The sequence below is a fragment of the Bubalus bubalis genome, chromosome 22 (assembly GCF_019923935.1).
Source record: "Bubalus bubalis isolate 160015118507 breed Murrah chromosome 22, NDDB_SH_1, whole genome shotgun sequence".
Lineage (NCBI taxonomy): Eukaryota > Metazoa > Chordata > Mammalia > Artiodactyla > Bovidae > Bubalus > Bubalus bubalis.
In genome coordinates this window covers 39,907,967-39,931,593 of record NC_059178.1, presented here as the reverse complement: position 1 = coordinate 39,931,593, position 23,627 = coordinate 39,907,967, and the positions used below count along the sequence as shown (strand labels likewise).

The 23,627-nt window shown below is 41.4% G+C and overlaps 1 protein-coding gene across 29 annotated transcripts in view; it reads right to left on the bottom strand.

Moving 5' to 3' along the window:
• Nucleotides 1-23,627, bottom strand: part of DTNA (dystrobrevin alpha) — a 454,458-nt gene that overhangs the window by 9,059 nt on the left and 421,772 nt on the right. For 19 of the 29 annotated variants that reach the window (XM_025273381.3, XM_025273382.3, XM_044934684.2 and 16 more), the window contains 6 exons: nucleotides 18,026-18,122; nucleotides 16,075-16,095; nucleotides 7,648-7,807; nucleotides 5,696-5,785; nucleotides 2,721-2,889; nucleotides 53-185 (listed from right to left, as the gene is read on the bottom strand). In XM_025273381.3, the coding sequence (XP_025129166.1) occupies nucleotides 53-185; nucleotides 2,721-2,889; nucleotides 5,696-5,785; nucleotides 7,648-7,807; nucleotides 16,075-16,095; nucleotides 18,026-18,122 (670 nt within the window). Of the gene's footprint in view, nucleotides 1-52; nucleotides 186-2,720; nucleotides 2,890-5,695; nucleotides 5,786-7,647; nucleotides 7,808-14,874; nucleotides 16,096-18,025; nucleotides 18,123-23,627 lie in introns of those variants that run through there. The other 10 variants (XM_025273389.3, XM_006059116.4, XM_006059121.4 and 7 more) reach the window with 2 other exon arrangements.

Below are 23,627 nucleotides of genomic sequence, written 5' to 3'. Positions count from 1 at the left end.
ACTGAGCGGCGGGGGCCGAAGTGGTGGGTGGTGTGGGGTGGCGTCTCGGTACCTGATAGGCTTCGTCCTGTAGCTTCTGTTTTAGGTACTCCTCCATTTTCAGCTCATTCTCCAGCTGCCGGACGGAGTCATCTTCATAGTTCTCATCCTCTGGCCGCACGTAGGGGTCCCCGTCTTCTGTAACCCTGGAGTCAACCACAGAGGGCGTTTTGGAGCAAATCTTAAAAGGCAAATATGAGTGGAATCCCTGTATTACCTGCCGTTCTGGGTGCACATTTATTTTGTCTCTAATTCACTTCTTTGCTTCGATTTACTTCGATTTAGGATTTTCTTTGACATGATGAAAAAACCTTGAAAGACGCTTTGGAAGTTTGGAGAAATATATGATCAAGGCGTTCTCATAGGCAGTTTTTCTATGGTGGTCTGGTGATCGTTGTCACCTGTTTTCCTAGAGTTTCTTGGAATGAGTTGCCCTTTAAATGTTTCCCATTCTTAAAAAAAAGGCAGGCTTATCTTTTGAGAGGATACAGTTTTCCCAATTTGGGGGCTTAAAAAAACGGAGTCCAAGAGCACTTTCTATAAGGAAAGTGAGCCCTCTAGTGAAATAATGTCTAAGAATATTTGTTTATAATTTAATGCTCTTTGTGTTCTGCATGTATATAGGCCCATGCAGTCATGTGCTGTATTTTTACGGTAGAATCAAGGCTCAGAGTATCAGCCAATCAATGTCAGGGAGACTAATATTCTAACCCACAGCTCTTGATCTTAAAGATGTATACTATCTCTGACTTTAAGAAATCCATTTAAATTGTCCAATTCCACCATGAAACAAATGGATAAGAATGATCTCATTCACTAATGTGTGACTCTCCATCTATTCATCCAAGTATATATAAAGTTCTTCCTGGGACTGAATATAAATTCACTATCTAAATCATATGACTAAAATATTCTCGGGCTAAAACACAGTACATGCTTAGATAGTACAGATATTAAAATATCCCCTAAAATGAAAAAGAGTGGTCAAGTAGAAGTTTCTGGGTTGGAACATAAATGCCAATGTTCATGTTTATTTATATCTGTACGGCATGTTCTTGTTATTTTTAGAGGTTTGGGGCCAGCCTAAATAGGTCTGCAAGGCCTCTGTAAACTTTCCCTTCCCAACCCCCACAGCCCTGTTGGTAGTCGGTCCTGCCACCAGCCTGCCAGGAACAGCAGATCGGGTGGCTTTAGCTACAGTCTTGGATCTTACGAGTGGATCAAGAAAGTTTTAGGTCACCACCATGTAAATGCTCAATTATAAAAAATCACATAGATACATTATTTACCAGACTGAACTGATCACAGTTCACCAGTCTGAATAACAAACAAATCAAATAATTCTAAATTATAGAGGGAAGGACAAGAAAGCAAACTACAATTAAAAGCAGCAGCCTCCTGCCACATAAAATCATAACTGTTTTGTTGTGATATTATGCTCTCTGCCTTTTCACAGCTGGCTTTCAAACCATGTCTATTTATAATTTCCCATTATTACTGGTCTTTTTACTCACTCCTTGGATGGGGAGTCAAAACACCAGAAAGGCCTCTGGTTAGTTTCTTCTTTGGGTCTTTAAAACAGACAGTTTATTTTTGTAGACGAGTCTGCAGTTCTTCTCATGTTAAGCCCCACCACCCTTCTGTAGTTTTTTTTTAAATTGCTCATCAACTCCCTTTTCCAGCTTCTGGGTGAGCCCTTGTCTGTATTTCTCAGAACTCCACTTATTTAACTTTCTTCATTTTATTCTTTTCCCTCCCAAGCTGGGCTCTGCAGGTCTGTCCTTGCTTTGCCTTTGTTTCTCAGCTTTAACTTTTTCTGCCTGACTACTTGGAGCTGATCCAAGGTCATAATCTAGTCGGGAATGTCACTGATTCTACTGGCTCCTGTCAAGCTACAGAAACCTAATTGGGTGAAAATCTTTGCAAAATGTCTTTTGAAGGTCAGATTTATACATATTCAACAAGTCAAGCAAATTGGACTTCTTTATAACGAGATTTTTATACATTTAGTTATTCAAATCACAAGTGCATAGATGATGTTTATACTCACTTTAAACAGAGGCCTCTCTAGTATCACCGGGTCCCTTAAGAGTGAATCTAGTAAATTCGGAAGACAGGATGATTTATCCTCTGAACTAGTCTATGAGTCCTGGGACGCCGGGAGTGATTTTTGACACTATTTTGTATCTAACTGGTTGAGTGCCTTGGGCAGGCCAGGATCTCAGCAGGCACTGGCTGGTTTTCATTACTGATACTCTGGAAATTGTTAGGAGGAAAAGTCACAATGAGAAATTGAAACGAAGCGCCCTTCTACCTGGGCTTCCCAGGGGGCGCTAGTGGTAAAGAACCCGTCTGCCAATGCAGGAGACACAAGAGACGCGGGTTTGATCCCTGGGTCAGGAAGATCTCCTGGAGGAGGGCGTGGCAACCCACTCCAGTACTCTTACCTGGAGAACCCCATGGACAGAGGAGCCTGGGCTGCAGGCCATAGGGTCACACAGATTGGGACAGGCCTGAAGTAACTTAGCACACACACACCCTTCTACCTTTTCTGGCAGAAAAGGAAACTGCGTCATTCCTTTCCAAAATGAAAAACTAAGCAACCATGTTTTTATTTTCCTATGCTCCCTGCAGAGTGTTCTGTTGCTGAAACAAACACCCCCCAGGCAGAAGATACTCACATGTCCCCACGCATGGTGCTCGGGGTAGCTCCACCGTGAAGGTACCCAGGTTTTCGGGCGTGGATTTGTGCTAGAAAAGCTTTTTCAGAGGTTGGTGATGGGACCAGATCTTCAAACTGTGTCCGTGCAAATTCAGAATCCACGTTACTATCAGTTTCACTTCCCACCTCTATTAGGTACAATTGAAGAAAGTAAAGAATATCTTAGATTTTTTTATGATCAGCCAATAAAGGGCTAGGCTTAACATAAATTAACCTGTGCTGTGTAAAACACTGACCAGCTACTGTACACAAGTCAAGTGAGTGTTCATTTGTTTTCAAAATGAGAATTGATATTGACATGAATTACCATAAAATCAGGAAGACTCTTGAAAGTCCCTTGTACTACAAGGAGATCCAACCAGTCCATCCTAAAGGAAATCAGTCCTGAATATTCATTGGAAGGACTGATGTTGAAGCTGAAACTCCACTATTTTGGCCACCTGATGCGAAGAACTGACTCATTTGAAAAGACCCTGATGCTGGGAAAGATTGAAGGCAGGAGGAGAAGGGGATGACAGAAGATGAGATGGTTGGATGGGATCACTGACTCAATAGACATGAGTTTGAGTAAACTCTAGGAGCTGGTGATGGACAGGGAGGCCTGGTGTACTGCAGTTCATGGGGTCGCAAAGAGTTGCGACTGAGCGACGGAACTGAACTGAACCATAAGATCATTTAGAATACAGTATTGTCTTTTTTGGGCTTCCCTGGTGGCTTAAATGGTAAAGAATATGCCTGAAATGTGGGAGATCTGGGTTTGATCCCTGGGTCAGGAAGATCCCCTGAAGAAGGGAATGGCAACCCACTCCAGTATTCTTGCTTGGAGAATTCCATGGACAGAGGAGTCTGGTGGGCTACAGTCCATGGGGTTGCAAGGAGTTGGACATGACTGAGCAACTAACACACACACACACACACACACACACACACACATTGTCTTTTTAAAATCTCAATAATGTTACAAGGAATTTTTGTCTTAATAACTGACAATTCTCCAAGCATTCTGTTTTTCCCCCTCTTCTTTAAAACTGTTGTTACTTTTGCTTAATATTATTGGGTTGGCCAAAAGGCTTGTTTGGGGTTTCCATGAGCTATTAGGGAAAATCTACTTTAACAAGATAAACAAACCTAAAATACTACATTCACTTATTATTTCAAAGTACTGTAAGAGTATAAACTAATAGTACTTTGAAACATCCCCAATGAGAATGTATTCATTTTCTTCATCATTTGCTAGGGCACTGGGTATATGCCACTAACCATGATATATATATTAACTACAGTCATTTTTATCCTATCTGGTAATCTTAACCTAAAATAATAGCAGCAATTTCTATTGCTATTATTTTAGGTTAAGATTACCATTTCATTATTTTAACTCTAATTATAGAGACTTTCAGAATTTTAAGTCCAGATTTTTTTTTAATGTTGAAGTTTTATTTTTACAGTTTTTGTAATCTCAACTACATGACCACAGTCCTGAAAAACAGTCATATTGCTAGTAGGGCTTTCATGAATAGATGAAATGTATTCTTAACTAGCAAGATATTTATTTGTATATTAACACTGTTAAATTGTCTAAAACTCTGTAGTATTATTAGGATAAAGAGTACTGCAATTTTATGCTATATATTTTCTGGGAAGATCTTTCTTTGGTGGTATTGCAAAGGTGAATTTCAGTTTGTTGTTGTTTAGCGGCTAAGTCATGTCCAGCTCTTTTGCAACCCTATAGACTATAGCCCACCAGGCTCCTCCGTCCCAGGCAAGAATACTGGAGTAGGTTGCCATTTCCTTCTCCAGGGCATCTTCTTCTCCTAGGGATCAAACCCTTGTCTCCTGCATTGGTGGGCAGATTCTTTACCACTGAGCCACTTAGGAAGCCCAAATTTCAGTTTAGCTTCATTCAAATAGCCACGCATTCTAAATTAACAGAACCTAAATTAGTAAATAAGACATTTGACCTTATAAACTAACTTCAGCATCATGTCACATTGGGTCATGATATTTTTAACAGTGGCTACCTTGGAATTCTGGATTTTTAAAAAATGTTATTTTTAATTGGAGGGTAATTACAATATAATGATGGTTTCTGCCATACATCAACATGAATCAGCCACAGGCATACCCATGGGATTCTGGATTTACAAGTCAATTTTAATATTTTTCTTTATTCTTTTCTGCATTTTTCAAACTTTCTGCATTAAGCATGTATTTATAGTCTTTTCATCAGCAAAATGTAAACAGTACTAAAAAATCTAATATCCCAACAAAATGTCACATAGATCTTTAAAAAATCTTTTTCTACTTGACAATGAGAAGATCTCTTTTAAACAGCAAAGTTGTTTCTAATTGTAAATAACTGGAATCAACCTAAATATTAAACATTAAATGAATAGTTAAACTAGAGTAGTTTAGCTTACAGTAAATGTTATTTTCTTCTTTATACAATTCTGAGTTATTAGCTATTTTGGGGGTAATAAATAAAGTTAAGAATAGACCCTGATGTTGGGAAAGATTGAAGGCAAAAAGAGAAGTGGGGTGCAGAGGATGAGATGGTTAGACAGCATCACCAATTCAATGGACATGAATTTGAGCAAACTCTGGGAGATAGTGGATGACAGAGAAGCCCAGTGTGCCACAGTCCATGGGGTCGCAGAAAGTTGGATAAGACTTAGAGACCGAACAACAACAAATAACATTTAAAGATAATGCTGAAATCTCCAGAGGCCTTTCGTAAAAGTTTACCTATAAAGTGTTAATTCTTAAACTCAAGATGGTCTCACATTTCTCACTCAGACAATACACATCTTAAGATAAGAATGCAGAGTTTTCAGCTAAAAGGATTGCACCTAAGTGTTCTATGAGCAGATCCCTAACAGAAGTTATGCGTCCTTCTGCAGTGAGCAGACAGATAAGAGGGGACCAGGGACTCACCAGAATTCAACTCTTTCACGAGAGAGGACATGGTGTTCGTGATGGAATCTGCTGCTACTAGTAAGTCATTCCTTAAATTTCTTCTTGAGCCTTAGGAAAGAATGATAACGGAAAAAAAAAATTCAATACTCTCCTTTTCCCCCAATTTTTATGCTGTTTATCATTCCCATTGAAATTCTACAGCAAGAAAACTTCCAAAACTTCTTTTCAAAAGTGCTTTGGTTCATTTCCTAAAAAAAAAAAACTTTGTGTTCAGGGCAATGGGCTTCGATGTATGAAGACATGGCAATTGATGGGGATTCATACAATTTATTGTTCAAACTGGGACAATTTTACAAGTGAAAGGGGTGGTATTGGTAACAAGAATGAGGACTTCTCTGGCTGTCCAGTGGTTAAGACTTTGCCTTCCAATGTAGGGGGTGCGGGTTCAATCCCTGGTCGGAGATCTAAGGTCCCACATGCCTCACAGCCAAAAAACCAAAACGAAACAGAAGCAATATTGTAACAAATTTGATCAAAGTTTTAAAAATGGTCCACATCAAAAAAAAAAAAATCTTAAAAAAATGACTGGGTGAGCTGGCACACACAGGGATGGTTGCAGGTAAACCGGCATATGTGATCACCCTACTTAAGTACTGCCCTCATAGATGAAAAGTCTGGTTTCCCCACCAGAGCTGTGCCTTCCCAGCAGCTGCTACCGCTGTAGCCATTACCTGGTGGCTGAAGTGCATCAGATTCTGATCTCCAGCATTTCAGCCTCCGCTTTCCGGCAGGGCTCCCCAAACTCCCCCGACTATTTCAGGTACCTCTTGGGAATGGGAACCCTGTGCACCGAATGCCCTCAGAGGGTGGAAAAGGGGTGACGATTCTTGCTCCTGCTGCCAAGACATGGGCAGAAGATGTATGCCAAATACCCTGACTCGGAACTTAGACCATATTTCTCTATGGTTGAGAAAGATTATTATGAGATTTCCATCACACTAAGGGTTCAAACGGGGCCTTCTCTGGTGGCTCAGTGGTAAAGAATCCGCCTGCCAGTGCAGGAGACTTGTGTTTGATCCCTGGGTTGGGAAGATGGCCTGGAGAAGGAAATGGCAACCCACTCCCGTATTCTTGCCTGGGAAATCCCATGGACAGGGGAGTCTACTGTGCTATAGTCCAAGGGGTCGCAAAAGAGTTGGACGTGACTGAGCAATTAAACAATAACAACAGCAAGGGTTAAAAGGATATTTGTGTGCTGGCCTGGGAGCAGGGCAAGGAGCCCAATTGAGGGCTAAGTCCATGATATGTTTAAAAAAGAGGCTCAACATTCCATATACGTGGCTTACAGAAACTTCGGCAGGAAGAGAAACAGCCTTGCAGTACATAACATCGCTAGAAGAGGCAGCAGTGGGAGAACGCTGTTTGGCATCTCCAATCACTCTCTGCCCTCCTCTGTGAACTGTGGGGGCCTCGCCTCCCAGCCCCAGAACACAGAGGCAATGAGTCAACTCTCTAAGGCATCTGGAAGGTGACTAAGCATCCTTTTCGATTGTCTCTGTGCTAAAGAGATGGGCTTGTTTACTCTCAAATCTTGAGTTTCCTTTCATGTAAAAAGAAGAAAGCCGGAAATATCTTGCAGGATTTTCAAATGGATTACATTCATATAATTTCCTAGGGATACTGTTGGAAGGATTTTTTTCCTTTCCCTTAAGGAGCAAAGGCTCATTAAAAAAACAGGGCAGGGCAAGAGAAGCCAGAAGATAAGATGGTGAAGGGATGAACAGATCAGCGTAGGGAGTTGCTAAAAGGTCTTGCAGGCTTGGCTCTGACACAAGCCACGGAACAGTCTAGAACATCTTTGGTATTGGCTCTGATAACTATAGAACACGCAATCCTTGGCGACTTTTTTTTTGGTCACATAAAGCAGAACACAGCAAAGTAATAACGATAATAGTAGTAATGCCACTTACTTTGTGCAAACGCCTCCTGTACGTCTCCCCCTACCCCCGTGAGTGAGTCCTGAGGCGTGTGGGTCGGGGTGGAGCAGGCGGACGCGGACCGCACCGGCATGGGAATAGGCCTGCTGATGGTGTGGCTAGGGGAGGAGCGGGGGGAGCCTGCCCCCTGAGTCTGGAGAGACAAGGCAAGCCATTAATTTGTTTTCCCCAAGAAGATGCCAAATGCCCTTCCCAGTGCCTCTGTTAAATGTTAAAAACCGTGACAATGGAATCCCAAAGCGAGCTGAAGTTCTAGGTCATGGAGATGGCAATGCTCAACTTGAGTTGCGGGTGCAGACAGTTTAGGACCTTACGGGACATAGTCTGGAGTTTGGGTTACAAACCGAAAGCGGAGATTATTAGTACCACATTCACTGTTCTACGTAATAGATGAGATGTTTGCCCACGTAATGAAACTACTGTTAAGCAGTGATAATTTCAAGGTGTTTATTTTCTCCTTGAAAGAAGATTTATACAGAATAAAAAGACATTAGGAAAAAATTTAAATATAAACTCGGAGACTATTTAGGATGGATGTGGTATATTGCTCTTCCTAAATTTTCAACCAGTTTGTCCTGCCTTCATCTGCAGAGGATAATTTATAGTGCCTATCATGTCATGCCATATTGTGTGTGTTAAGTCTCAAATTAAGACTCAAATGAGGTGTAAATTGTTTAGTCCCTACTTTATAGGAAAAGTTGACAGTTGAATTGCTCTGATTCAGGGATTCAAATGAGGATGAGAAACATAGAAATCTTGGTTTCCGGTTTGGGGGTAATGCTTCCTATAGGAATTGTCTTTCTCTTCACCTATGAAAAAGCAATATTCTAGCAGTAAGAACAGTGGGATTTAAAAATGAGTGAAGAAAAAGGAGAAAACAACTTAAAAGTCATTCATCTCCTCACTCCAACCCTCAGCGGGAAATCATTCTGAGACTTATCACACCTTGAATTTCATAGGTTCGGCTCTGCAGTGAGGTCTCTTGGAATCATTTTCTGTTTTAATAATTAGTTTACAAAGGCAGTCAAGTCAGCACAAACATGAAAATGTAAGAAGTGCATATACAACAGATTAGATGTTCACATCAATTGCACTCCAGCCCGCTGGGGCTGGCCAGGGAGAGTGAGGACTGGTTCACAGCAAGCTCCAGAGATTCATCATCACCCCATTCAAACCCCAGACATGCACCACAGAGCAGTGCTCTGGAGTATTCCATTTAGGTCTTTGCTGTGGGTTCAGCTGCTTGCAGTTAAAACACACAACATCAATCCTGTAAAATGCCATGCTGTTAGCTTTCCAGGGCTCCAGCATCACACATAAAAGTCAAATCTATAAATTGAGAAAAATCCAGAATTAAAAATGAAGCAAAACAGAAAATAACTCATGTGATGCTTGCGGCGCTGAGGATTCCACTCTTTCACTCACAACAGTACCTTGGAGTGGCCCGTGAGGCCCAGAGAAGTGAAGTTTGCCTGCTGGTGATGCTTTGCAGCCCCTTGCCCCAGCCTTCTCCGGGATGGACCTGGTTTCCCCTAGTGAACTCGGGCAGCTCAAGGTCATTACGGTGACTCCTCTGCTGATGAGCTACCTGGACACCTCCCTGCATCTCACACCAATAGGTGGTGACTTCACTTTTGAGTCATGCTTCGCCATGTACAAAAGGTTTTCACATACATTCCCACTGATGTCTCTCCATGACCTACTGAAGTAGGCCCCATTATGCCAAATGTGCCGTCATGGACCACAAGGTTCAGAGAGGTGAAAAGAATTGTCCAGGAGATGGGGCTAGAGGGTCTGGGCTGGGGCCTGAGCCCAGGTGCTCTGCCTGTCCTGGGCTGTAGATGGCCTGGATGGCCTATGGCTGGTGGAGGGTCCCTAAAGGAGACAGGTGTTGGTCAGTTCCCCTGAGGTCAGGCGCCTCTCCCTGGCAACCCTCCTGTGGATCCTTTCCAAGACAGGGCCCTTGGCAGGGCTCCTTGCCCCTTCTCATCTCTTTTCTTTACCAAGGACCCAGATGTAGGTGGCAGGAGGGACTGGCCATGAGAAGCTGGACAGGGGGGTGGAAGGAAGATTTCTCTTGGCTACACAGGGTGGGTTACCTTCTTTACCCTGGAAGCCACATCCTCTTCCGTGATAGGAGGTTCACAATAATAATAAAACTCCACTCTTGTATGCAATTTATAGTCTCTAGAGCATATCGGCATGCCTTAGTTTGCTTTATTCTCTCAACAACCACTTGAGGTATGAGTACTCCCATTTTTCAGGTTAGCAAGACTCAGAGGTCATAATCACCCAAGGTCTCTGAGCTAGTGAAGGACAGAGATGAAATGGACCCCCCAGCCTTTAGGCCACAAGGCCAGGGTTTTCCTACATCACCACAGCTATTTCTCAGGATTGTGGGCACTGGGACCAACCTTCGCATGCTTCCATTGCTGTTTCAAAACATACTGTCACTAATGTTGAAAGGGTGAGCTACCCAAAGGCTCAGAAGATGCAGGACAAGGGTGCGTGGGGAGTGTGTTGGAGCAGTGGTCTAGGGCTTTCTGCTGGGCTATGCAGTAGTACCTTCTAGTTACTGCTCATGGAGAGCAGTGTGAGTGCCAGAGTGGCAGAAGAGCCTTTGGGCTGTTTATCAGTCAGTTCAGAAATACAGGCCCCCCGTCTCTTATCTGCAAAGGTGAAATCCAATGGGCTACATGTGTTGTTTCCTAACTGCTATGAGGCTACTTACGTGGTATCTGCACTGTATTGAGTTTCTAAAACCAGATTCTGAGTTCTGGAGCATCTGTGGACCCAGTGATTTTGGATATGGGGCTGTGGGCCTGTGTTTCAGTATCTGATGTTATTGGGGCTGTAGTGCATGCCAGCCCTGCCCACACCTGTGCCACTGGATTCTGTACCATATGATGTTCCCGGGGCTGCTGCCACAGGGCACCACAGGGCACCATGCCACCTTTGGGTACCACACTGGCCTCCGCTCTCCCTGTTTAACACCATGCCTCCAAAGCCAACTTTCCCTACCCCTTTCTGCCTCTTTCCTGTCTTCAAAACTCCCATAAGTAGACTTGTGTTAAGAGAAAAATAACAGACTGTGGTTATATGTTAAGGGAAAAACAATTGACTGAGTCTAAATTACACCCATGTGTGAATGACTAACAGCTACTATCTCCTAAATGAATTTCTAATTGGTGCAATTACAAGCAGTCTGATTGTGTGAAGAAATTAGGTGGATGATTCAGTGCTGAAGTCAAGATTCAGCTGCATCTTCCCCCCAGTCATGACCAGCCTTTACCCAGACCTGGGGGTAGAATCCTGGCTCCCTGGGTTATCAGGGCCCACCTCCCTCTGTCAGCACTCAATGACAGTAGACACCAGGGGCTTCCCTGGTGGCTCAGATGGTAAAGCATCTGCCTGCAATGCGGGAGACCTGGGTTTGATCCTTGGGTCAGGAAGATCCCCTGAAGAAGGGAATGGCAACCCACTCCAGTATTCTTGCCTGGAGAATTCCATGGATGGAGCCTGGCAGGCTACAGTCCATGGTATCACGAAGAGTGACTAACACTTTCACTTTCAGACTTACTGCTGGGAACACCATCTCAGGCCTTCCTGACCATTGTTCTTGCTGGACCACTAGGGAAGACAGTTATCTATTAGCTTTGGGGTAGAAGAGTGAATATGGTACAGTTTCATTTTCACAGGTGTATCCTGTAGAGAACTGTGGCCTCTGGCCTGGTCATGAGGCATGGCCGTTGGGTAACAACTTTAGAAGAGTTAGAGTGAATAATCTCTGTGAACATCCTTTCTTGGAAATTACTCAGTGATTAATGGAGCAAAGACTTAAGGGACAATGGTCCATGCAGATCAATATATAGATTTCAAATTCTTGAGGAGAGAGTTGATTTATGGATGAAGGAAACAATTCATCATACTTGGCAAATTTAAAATAGCTCTCTTCCCAGAGAATAAATGAAAAATTCATTTCTACCCTCCATTCTCTGGAATCCACTCAACCTGCTGTTGTATCAATTTTTAAAAAGTGTGACAAGATCCATAAATTTTCTGATTTTTTTCCAGGAAGGATTTGGGTTTCCACTCTGTCCCAGAAAGGAATGAGGCTTCAGGGGAAGTGCCCAGTATCACTTTGTGGAACCAGCACCATCTAGAGGAATGGCCAAGCAGATGGTCAAGAGACAAGGGGAGGTGGTACTATGGACTCTCCCCAACCCAGGTCACCCACTCCCCGAAAGTCAGCCTCTCAGGTTTGGTGGAGAATGCAGCACAGTCAGGCCTGCCTGATTTTATGTGGCTGCCTGTTTAGTGACATCCAACCCTCTTCTCATCCTTTCTTCCAAACCACCCTGATTATCATCACAGGGCTTCATGTGGGGAGGCAGATGAGGTGCCTAATTCTGATTGGTCAGACAGGAGGCACCATGTACCTTGCGTCTTACAGCAGAGATTTCCAGGCAGAAAAGAGGAAGCACTGTGGGAGACAGAGGAGCATTTCAGGGCTTGGAGTACCAGGGAAAGGCCTGGGGAGTCTGAGGGGTACTGCAGACATGCTGGGGTAGCCAGTGGGGTTGATACACCAGGCTTGCTGTGAGGAGCAGAACAGATGAAGCTGGAAAGAGCTGGAGCCAGGTGTGGGGGCCTCCAGCGTCATTAAAGGGGCTTAGCCTTTATCCTGAATTAGAGGATCATTTTGTAAGGTTTTTTAAACAGAGAAGCAATTTTTACTTTTCGAGAATTAGTTAACAATCCCTAATTTAAAAGAAATGTGAGAGATAGAGAAAGAGGAGAGAAACAGAGAGAAGAGGAGAGGAGAGAGAGAGAGGCTGGGGAGGTCTGTTTTTGAACACAGATTTCAGTCCTAATATTACAGTCGATTATTTCTGATGTGAATCATCCCCATCCCTATTCATTTGTGATCACTTCCCTACTCCATAGGCTACCCACCAGAGAGGACAAGCAGAGGAAATGATGGAAGGTGAACCTAAGCTGGTAAAATCTATTATTTCTGACCTGTGCATATTTCACAATATGTTTGGAAGAGGCAGGAACCTAAGCGACCATGATTTCCCCAGGGAATTGGGCCATTCAGTTGTAAACAGAGAATAGAATACAGCAGGAGATGGAACTGGGAATGATGTGTGACTTTCTTCCCCTGACTGAGACACTTAGCTAATGTGAGAAAGAGTATATGTGTGTTTATGTGTGTGTGTGTGTGCGTGTGTGTGTGTAAAATGTGGGTCAAATTAGAAAAGCTTATATATTCTAATGTATATGTGTACACATACATACATACATTTATCCTTATATCTGATATGCACAGAGCATTTTACAAAGTGCTTTTACATCCATTATCTTTTTGAATCTTTACAACAACCCTGAGACCCATGTATTATCAGTATGTTTGAGATAAATTGCTAGGAAGTTCATTGACTTACTCAAGATCTTAGAGCTGTGAGTAAGGAACTTAGACCACCATAACTCAGGGCTAACTCCAGTAATCTTTCTAAGAAAATTATTACTGAGATCCTACTTTCTGAACTCCAAGTCAGGATACTTGATTTTAGAGCAGGTCATGGGCTTTGGCGCTGGAAAGATACTAGAAACTTGGGAACATACTGCCATTGCTAGTATATCCCAGCCGCCTTCATTATTAAACTTTTTATGAGTGTTCTTTTTATGGTTCCTTCAATAAATCTTAAAAATACACAAAGAAGAAAGAGGGTAGGATAATTTCGACTCAAGTTTGTAAAAAAATTTATTGCTTATGAGACCATAATCATCATCATATTATATTACAGGCACTATTTCTTTTTTAAAAAAATTCATGTTCTCTCCTCAAGGGGAATAAATTCATGCATTACCTCCAACAAGAAACAGTATAAGTAGGAATTATATATACCAGTATAATAAAATACATTGAACCACACAGACTTATGATAAAGCAAGTAGAGGTTATTAAATCAAGCACAATTTGTTGTGTGTGGTGCCTTAAATCTGATTTTACAAAGAGACTGTCCCCAGAGGGGAAAGGCTCATAAATAAAAACAGAATTTAGAAGCAGACGCCAGACTAAAACTTCTAAATTCTCTCCTTAGATCATGTTATACTATGAGAAGTCTATAAATTCAGATTGCATTTGTTTATTTCCTTGTAGAACTGCCTCTGCAGGATTGGGACATATGGGGTTCTGTCTTTAGTTCTGACTGAAGGTCAGTATAAGAATCAGCCACATGAAATCTACTACTGCATGTGTCTGCTTTATTATTCACTCCTCCTCTGGTAAAGCTCTGAGTGAAATTTCCTTTTCATATTTTATGCCAACAGAAATTTTGGCCCCTTGAGGACTGACATTTCTGTTCTGATAAAACTACCAATTATGTTTTCCCTTTTTTGCCTCATTGCTAGAAAGCTCAGAGTAACACCCCTGTCCCTTAAGATAAGCGTATTTGCATTTTCTTTAGTGTTTGATTTTTCTACTTCTATTTTATGAAGTCATTGTTTATGTCTTTAGTTAGTTGTAAGCTGCCTTGGGTCCTTTGGAAAAGAGACTTGACTATAAGCAAAGACATGAGTAAGACTGCAAAGACTCCCCCGACCCAGACAATGCATTGTTGACATGTCTGGGTGTTGCCAATAGTGGTCCTTAACCTCGGCAGCGATAACCACTGCTGGCTGACATTCAGTGATGCTGCAGCTGTTGAGGGCTCAGCGGGGGAGGAGCTGGGGGGGAAGCAGGCAGTAATGCAGTGATGGACGCTGCCATGGTTTGGCTCTATGCATCCATCTGTTTATGAACGTCCTGGTCCACTGAGCCTTTCAAAAATGCGTTGCCTTGGAAATGGAAGACAGAGGGTCCCCAAAGGACAATGGCTAAAGTCAGGCTGACTGACTGCAGGCTGGTTACCCTCTGCCTCCACTAGGAGGAGTAAGGTTATAGTTGAGCTTTCTTTCTATTTTCTATGCACATGCTGAGTAAGAGACAGGAAGGAAAAGAGGCAGGAAAGGACCATGAGATGGCATTTTTCTTTACCATGATCTAAGTGTTTTGTATGTACAATAGCAATACCCCAGGTATGAATTTATGGGCAATTATACAGGCAGCAAATGTGTGTCCTTTACCCAGGGGGGCTGTCTCTCATTAAAATTTGACTTCAGTTTAGTGAAGTAACTTTGTTCACAAAATACAAATAATGTAATACATTGTCTTTATTGTCTGACATTACAGATTCGTTTTACACTTTCCTTTTTTTTTTTTTTTTTTTTACAGACCATGGGAATGAAGGGTAAAAATGTGTCCAGCATTTTGCAAACATTCTTTGTTACACACAAACACGCACAATGAATAATAGGAAAGAGAATACAGAAGAATGAAAGGGTACGTTGAAATCAGACAGGCTGTGGTTGTCATGGATCCATGGAAATAATGTCAAACTTTTTGATAAGACCGGCAGGTGGGATATATTGTCATACACAGCTCGGTACATGCACTGGGAATGAAAGCTGCTTTTATTTTGCTTTTTGTTTTATTCTTATTGCATTTTGAGCACATTGCTCCCTCTGCTGGCTTCTGCACCAGGCCACGTGGTCAGACAGAGGGCTTCAGTTCAGCTACAGTTAGAGAGCCACAGGGGTCATATTTCCAGGGAAGATGTATGTAACCCCTTGTGAACTCCTAGAGCAGAAAGGTGCTTGGTGATAAGATAAAGGCTGAAAGTTACCTATTCTTTGGAGATGACCGTCAACCAATGGTAGGTATATTCTAGTCTGAGAAGTGAACAGTTAGAGTTCAGTCTTTCTCTTATTAGACTGAGCACTTAATGGTGAGCAGTGGGGAACAGGGCTTAGTAATTAGGCAATGAGAGGAGATGTAATTGGCTGATTTTTACGAAAAGAAGTTCCACACCTTTTCAGTAAAATGGAAACTGAACTGAACATTCACAGGATGAGCGGATGTCGAGGTTAGCTTCTAAGTGCTAACTGAGGTAGAACCTCAGTGGGTTCCACCTAATGGACCATTAGTAATTGTGGTGAGTGTCTTTCTATTAAGAGAAGGGTCTGATCAACGACCCAGAAAAAGCATGAGACTGCTTTGAAACTTAGACCCTGGAGCTCTAAAGAGTTTCCAACAAATTAAATATGTTTCCTGTTCTAAAAGATGTAATAGCTCTTCTTTTGATGTTGATGGTAGTTATAGTTACAAAAAATGCTAAATTTTATGTGTCTCAATTCAAGCACTACATTGAAAAGGAAGCAAATTAGTATACTTTTTTTCTTCTCTTTCCAAACTGAAGCATGAACATACATTAGAGGCAAAAGCAATGAGAAAAACGGCAGGACGGCAGGCCCCTCCACTGTTAGTTAAGACCTGCAGTAGGGCACATAACTTACTCCCTGCTTCAATTCTTCTTCCTACAGAAAGATTGAATCAATAATGGTTAGGTTACCCAGGGTTCCAATAGAGCATGTACACAGTGTGAAGGAATAAAGGTGGGGGAACAAGCCTCTTCTACCTTGGGTACTTAGAGTTCCAAGTCTATTTAGGTATTTGAAACTATGGACCTGTCTCTTTCCTCCATGTGTCTAATCGTCTTTCAACATGATTTCTCTCCTTATCCTGCAACGGGTACATCCTGATAGAATAGACTACACTCAGGCTACAGTGATGTCAAGATGGCCGGTGGTAGACAGACTCCTCTCCCATTGCTGCAGCGACAGAAGCAGAGCCGTAGAACCAGAGGGCTGTTTTCAGTTCCCTGTCATTCGGTGATGGGAAAGATGGGACAGGTCCACTTTATTTGGTATATTTGGGGGAAAAAAAACCCAGAAAAAGTGTGTCTGGATCATCAAATGAGATAATAGGGCAGAAACAGCAAGAGGTTATTAATTATCTGGTCCTGTCTTAACATGGGCTTCCCTGGTGGCTCAGATGGTAAAGAATCTGCCTGCGCTACAGGAGACCCAGGTTTGATCCCTGGTTCAGGAAGATCCCCTAGAGAAGGGAATGGCAACCCACCCCAGTATTCTTGCCTGGAGAATTCCATGGACAGAGGATAGATAGTACAACAAAAACTGAATTTTATACTTTATATGTCTGATACAATGAAAAGTAAATTTTGTTCAGTAAAGATAAAGCATTTCCGATACTGATGGCAGGAAAAGTCGACTACAGGAATAAAGAATAAAGAAAAGAAAAGAAAAAAAAGTGTTACATTTACATCAGTGCCTGGGAGACAGTAGGTTTCAACAAATATCTGTTAACTGTTATTTAAGTTTTGAAATTAAAAAATAAATACATAAAAGAAAAAAGGAAGGGAGAGAGAAAGAAAAGAAAGAAAGAGAAAGGGAAGGAAAGGAAGGGAAAGGAAAGGGAAGAAAGAAAGAAATAGAAAGAAGGAAAAAATACAGAAACAATAAATGATGGGGTGTCAGGGATATAGGGGAGCCATAGACTGAAAGATAGGACATCTTGTCTTGCAAGTGAGCTGCCCCAGAGACTTTGTCTGTGTTACTCTAACATGAGCTTTAGTTCCTGCCTTTGGCATGTCACTGGTTCATGCTTGTTTATATCAGGCAGGATGATCACAGAGCACTGAAATGTCCACGGGAGCCATCAGGGACATGTGGCCATACGAGTCTACTTTTGAGTTGAAAGGCAACTTTGTGTACACTGACGAAGGGACTAGGATTTATAAAAGAAAGAATGCCAGTTCCCAATGAGAATTATTATTATAACACTCTGCAGACCATCTTATTACATGCTCCACTTGTAGAAAAGTGAAGGAGATATTCCCATTTACGCTTTGCATTTGAAACCCATAGAAATTATGTGACTTGCTGCGAAAGCCACACAGATTTGATAACATTTACTGAAATGAAAAAAGTTACTCCTCTTAATAAAACTATAATCACCAAAATTATTTTAATGTCTGTATCTTCATTTTCTGAATTAGATATGAGCTTCAGTTCAGTTTAGTCAGAACTGCTGAAAGCTATGAAATGTGACATATTTTTGAATAAATTCAGTTTTAGTAATATTACTTCCAAGGACAAAAGGAACTGGAAATGAGCCAACTGGAAATAACTTATGCTTCCATGAAATAGATAAGAATGAACCCTACAATTGATGTTATCATTTGATGTGTCTAAGAAAAGATACTAAAACTCAGTTTGAAACCACTTTTTGGGGGAGGAAATCACATATATAGTAACTGGAAAAACCATTGCACATTAGGTGCAAATTTTAAAATGTATTTTATTAAATTTTTTTTTTTTTTTTTTTTTTTTTTTTTACAAATGCCATAGTTGTAGGTCTAGGAAATAGCTATGTGCAACATCTTACCTTTAGTAGTTTCATGAGACCTTCTAACTGGACCATTAGCTCTCTCCGGCTCTCCTGGAGGGCAGACATTCTCTGCTCCAGCTCGTCCTTACGCTGTCTAAGAAAGAAGTAGTAGTTGTCGTTAGAAACAGCACTCAACTCACTGAGCTAATCACGTTTCCCAGTCTTGAGGCAGGGCAGTGGTGGACCACTAGAAAAAGGGCATCTCTGGGTCTTTGACATGGTTACCTGGCAGGGAAATGTCAAATGAATGAACAATTATAGCTTGTTAGTCATTTAGTTGAGTGTGACTCTTTGGGACCCCACGGACTGTAGCCTGCCAGGCTCCTCTGTCCTTGGAATTCTCCAGGCAAGAATGCTGGAGTGGGTAGCCATTCCTTTCTCCAGAGAACCTTCCTGACCCAGGGACTGTACCTGAGTCTCTTGGAGAAGGAAATGGCAACCCACTCCAGTGTTCTTGCCTGGAGAATTCCATGGACAGAGGAGCCTGATGGACTATAGTCCATGGGGTCCCAAAGAGTCACACAAGACTTAGCGACTATCACTCACTCCTGCATTGCAAGCAGATTCTTTACCATTTGAGATACCGGAGCAGCTAGGTATATGTTTAATTGTTAAAAGTCACAGTAAAACAAAATTAAAATCCTACTGGATATTTACCCTCATCTATCCTGAATTAACCATTTAATAAAATATTTTCTGAATGCTAATTATGTCATGGGCTCTGTGCTGTGCCACTGGGTCCTCAGATAACAAACAAAAACCAAACTGCCCCTGAAAAAGGCCAAACCCACAGATCCTCCAAGGCCAAGGACCCTCGTAAATCTCACAGAAAATACCGATTACTTTAGTGTCTGGAAATCAGATTTAGAAAAGTAAATTTTTCATTTTTAAGAATTGTTTGATTCTTAATATGCAATGCGGTGCCTTTCAGAGGAGAACTTTTCCTTGTACAGAGTTTTATAGTTGATCTAAATTTTCTGGTTTGGGTTTGGCTGCTTAGAGTGAAGTCAGAAGAAAGGAGTTCCTACACAACTGTTGCAATAATCTACAAGGTTTGTGTCTGCTTAACTTTGTTTTGCAAAACTTCTATCAGCTGTCAACAAGAATGAAAACCAGGAAGGACACAAATACTAATGAGCCACATTTCTGAAGTATATTTTCCAAATCGATTTCAATCTCTTATTTCATGATTGCTAGTGAAAAAATGATATATACAATTTATTCCTTTCCCCAAGGACTTCTAATTCTGAAATACTGGAAATTATATATTTTTAAAATGTATGGCTGCCTTAACCACACTTGTGTTAATGTATGAATGGACACGTCTAGCCTCAATGACACAGGCATAATATTAAGTGGAGCTTATAGCAGGGGCTCTGAAATGAAAAACGGACCGCATAAAACTGTCACACTGGGTTAGGTCAGTGACTCATCCCGTTGAAAGATATTTTATGGGAGGACAGATGATGGATATAAATGAGACATTTCTAATTTGCTTTCATATAGGCTTTCTCTATAATGATTTATGAATTTAAAATTTATAAACATGTCACTTTTAAAATGTATTTGTATTTTTGGCTTTTATTGCTACTTAAAGTTTATTTTGAGAGACATCCTTCTGTTGATTTTCTTTACAGTTGCCCCTTTTCTGAATCTTGAGGATAAGGAACACCATAATTTTATAGACCTTAATGGTACCCTATTTTAGTCTTTTGTCTTGCTGGTCTGTAGAATTCTAATTCTGAAAAAGTCTTGCCCAATTCAACAATATTCTTCAGTGACAACTCCGTTAGCGGTTTTTTCCTTTGACCTTGTCTGCACATGGTGCTCCAGCTACATCCTCTGTAGGGCTTGGCAGAAGGCAGATAATGCTTCTGATTTATTTCCAGTTCTCGTCTAGATGTTGTTTTGTAATTTTTGGCCTTTTGAGAGCTAAAGGCCAAAAGCACTTTGAGAGGAAGGTTAAAGCAAACTCTTCAAATTATAGATAAGAAGTATTAAAAGAAGCATCTAAAAACCATCAGAAAAAATTAACTTATAGTAATGTATAATTAATCAACATTGAAATAGCCTTATTTGTATTTATCTTAAGTAATACTCTTTCAAAACATGACATTTACTCTTTCATGCGTTGCATTGAAATAAATTTAAAAAATTTATGTAATAATGTCTTCTCTGTAAGTGTTTACACCAATGGTTACCAAATGTGGGTTTGATAACAAAAGTGTGGTGCAGCCTCCAGTGTTCCAAGGAACACTGAGAAAACCTGGACTAAACAGTGATTTTATTTTCTTAGAGCTAAATATATCATCTCTAAAAGAATGCCTTTTATTCTGATATTCTGTCAGATTATTTTTAATTTTGTGTGTGTTAAAACCTACTTTCTTTAGGAGAGTGTTGGGATAATAGGCAAAATTTTTAATATGAACTGTATATTGCTTAGTTGCTCAGTTGTGTCTGACTCTTTGGACTGTATGACCCCATGGAATGTAGCCCACCAAGCATCTCTGTCCATGGAGTTCTCCAGGCAAGAATACTGGAGTGGGTTGCCATACCCTCTTCCAGAGGATCTTCCCAACCCAGAGAATAAACCCAGGTCTCCCACATGGCAGGTGGATTCTTTACCATCTGAGCCACCAGGGAAGGCTGAACTGTATATTAATAATAGATAATCATAATAAATATTAATATTAACTTTTCTGAGTTTGATGATGATACCATAGTTATAGAAGAGAATGTCTTTCTTTCTTCTTCGAAAATATATACATAAGTATTTAGGGGTAAAGGATTTTGATGTCTGCATTTTACTCTCAAATGGTTCATCAAAAATGTGTGTGTAGTTTACATATGTAAACATATATAGGGAGATAGAGAAAAGTGCGACAAAATGTTTGCACTCTCTAGGTGAAGCGTAGAAGGGAAATTTAGTGTGATATTCTTAAAACTCTTCTGTAGGTGTAAATTGTTTTTCAAAATAAAAAGTTAAAAAATATACTGCATTCATGAAACATGCTAACAGGTGATGGTAGTTGAAAGATGTCATTGTAGGGACTTTCCTGGTGGTCCAGTGATTAAGAATCTGCCAGCCAATGCAAGGGACACGAGTTTGATCCCTGCCAGGAAGATCCCACCTGCCATGGAGCAACTAAGCCCTGCACCACAATTACTGAGCCTGCGCTCTAGAGCCTGTGCTCTGCCACAAGAGAAGCCACTGCGATGAGAAGCCCGTGCACCGCAATGAAGAGTAGCCCTTGCTTGCTGCAAACATAGAAGCTTGTGTGCTGCAACAAAAGCCTAGTATAACCCAAACAAAGCTGTTACCTGGTGAAACAAAAAGTGCTTAACTTTGTGTTGTTTCCCCCCACCAAAAAAAAAAAAAAAAAAAAATTAAGCTGATCTAATGAAATTCAGTCCTGGGTGTTCATTGGAAGGACTGATGCTAAAGCTGAAACTCCAGTACTTTGGCCACCTCATGCGAAGAGTTGACTCATTGGAAAAGCCTCTGATGCTGGGAGGGATTGTGGGCAGGAGGAGAAGGAGACGACAGAGCATGAGATGGCTGGATGGCATCACCGACTCGATGGACATGAGTTTGAGTGAACTCTGGTTGTTGGTGATGGACAGGGAGGCCTGGCATGCTGTGATTCATGGGGTCGCAAAGAGTCGGACATGACTGAGCGACTGAACTGAACTGAATGAAATTCAGGTCTGGAAACCACAGACCTGCATCAGAGATTATAATTCCACAAAAAAGTCTCTTTATATTAATAAGTTTTCTCAAAGAATAATCTCATATACCTTAAAAAGAATGCAACTTTGGGGTATATAATATGCTTATTTTTTTAGACAAGAGATAAATATGAAAATTTATAATTGTTTTTCTTCCCATTTGTAGTGTGAAGTTGCTTCACAGTTTAATAGTTTCTTCTTTATAGAAGATGGTATTGTCTTTGCAAATACAGTTCTTTAGCTGTCTCTTAATGATTTTGCAGTGGGAAGGCTCACTAGATCACCTTGCAAACTTTCCCTCAGATTCCCCCATCCAATATGGGAAGGAAAGACCTGGGGAATCATATGGAATGCTGCAGGCCTTTCTCAGCTTCATCTGTGCCTCTTGATTGCCTGTATTCTAAAAATTAATATTAGGGCAAGATCTTTGACTCATGTGAATCTGACTTGCCAAGCCAATCCACTGTGTTAACTCAATATGTAACTCTCATCCTCCAGTGGCTTCCTGTTGTGGGATTGATAGCAATTTCCTCAAGATGGTCCACCTGGCCACACAGCATCACAGTCTACCCCATCTACATCTACAGCTCCAGCTCTTACCATGTACCTGTTTGCTCACTGCATTCTAGGTCAACAAAGCTTTTAGTTCCAAAAAAGATACCAGATTTGCTCTTGCTATTTGGTGTTTGTACATATAGGATCTATCTACCAGTAAAGCCTTTCATCAGCTACTTCCAGCTCCCTCCACTGTCCATAATCCCCATTCCCCGTGTATTTATCTTTCATGGTTCAACTCAAACAATCCTTCTTCATGGTAACTTCTGACTGATGTAGCAGCTTTGATAATTATGTCTTTTTTTTTTAAAGGAAGATTGCTTATAGAACTTTTCACAGTTAATAATCACACTCTTATTTGTGTAACTATTTAATTTATGTCATTTTCCTACTTGACCACAAATTCTATGAGACCAGGAACAATATCTTTTTCAACTCAGTTCTGGGCACACTGCATTTTAGAAATATTTGTTAAATTGAACTAACTGAATAATCAAAGGATAGCAGTGTATATTGTCCAGAGGCTGGGAATCAAGTAAGTGCTTATTATAATAGTCTAGGCAGGAGATAATTAAGACCCAAGGAAAGGAGAGGCTTCCCAGGTGACATTAGTGGTAAAAATACCCCCTGCCAATGCAGGAGACTTAAGAGATGGGGGTTCAATCCCTGGGTCAGGAAGATCCCCTGGAGGAGGGCATGGCAACCCACTCCAGTATTCTTGCCAGAAGAATCCCATGGACAGAGGAGCCTAATGGGCTACAATCCATAGGATCACAAAGAGTCGGACACGACTGAGAATGCACGTATGCAAGGAGAGAGAATCTACCTGTGATGCTCACTGTGCAGGATTTTGGGCAAGTTATTTCACTTCTGTGAACCTCAGTTTCTTTATAGAAAGACTATAGTAGTAAGGGGCTTCCCTGGTGGCTCAGATGGTAAGGAATCTGCCTGCAATGTGGGAGACCCAGGTTTGATCCTTGGGTCAGGAAGACCCCCTGGAGGAGGAAATGGCAACCCACTCCAGTATTCTTGCCTGGTGGATCCCATGGTCAGAGGAGGCTGGGGGGCTACAGTCCATGTGGTCTTAAAGAGTCAGACACGACTGAGGGACTAACCCTTTCCTTTCCCTGTAATAGTAATGGCCATCTCCCAGGTTTTTCACAGCAACTGTATGAAGCAGCGTGACAGTGTTAGGTGGGGCTTAGTGCACAGGAAGCGTCTATGAAATGCCTGTCCTACAATGCAATTCAGTTGCCAGATCTGGGTTGTAAACTTGGCTTTCAGCTTTGTCATGGCTAAAGTAAAAAGGGGAATG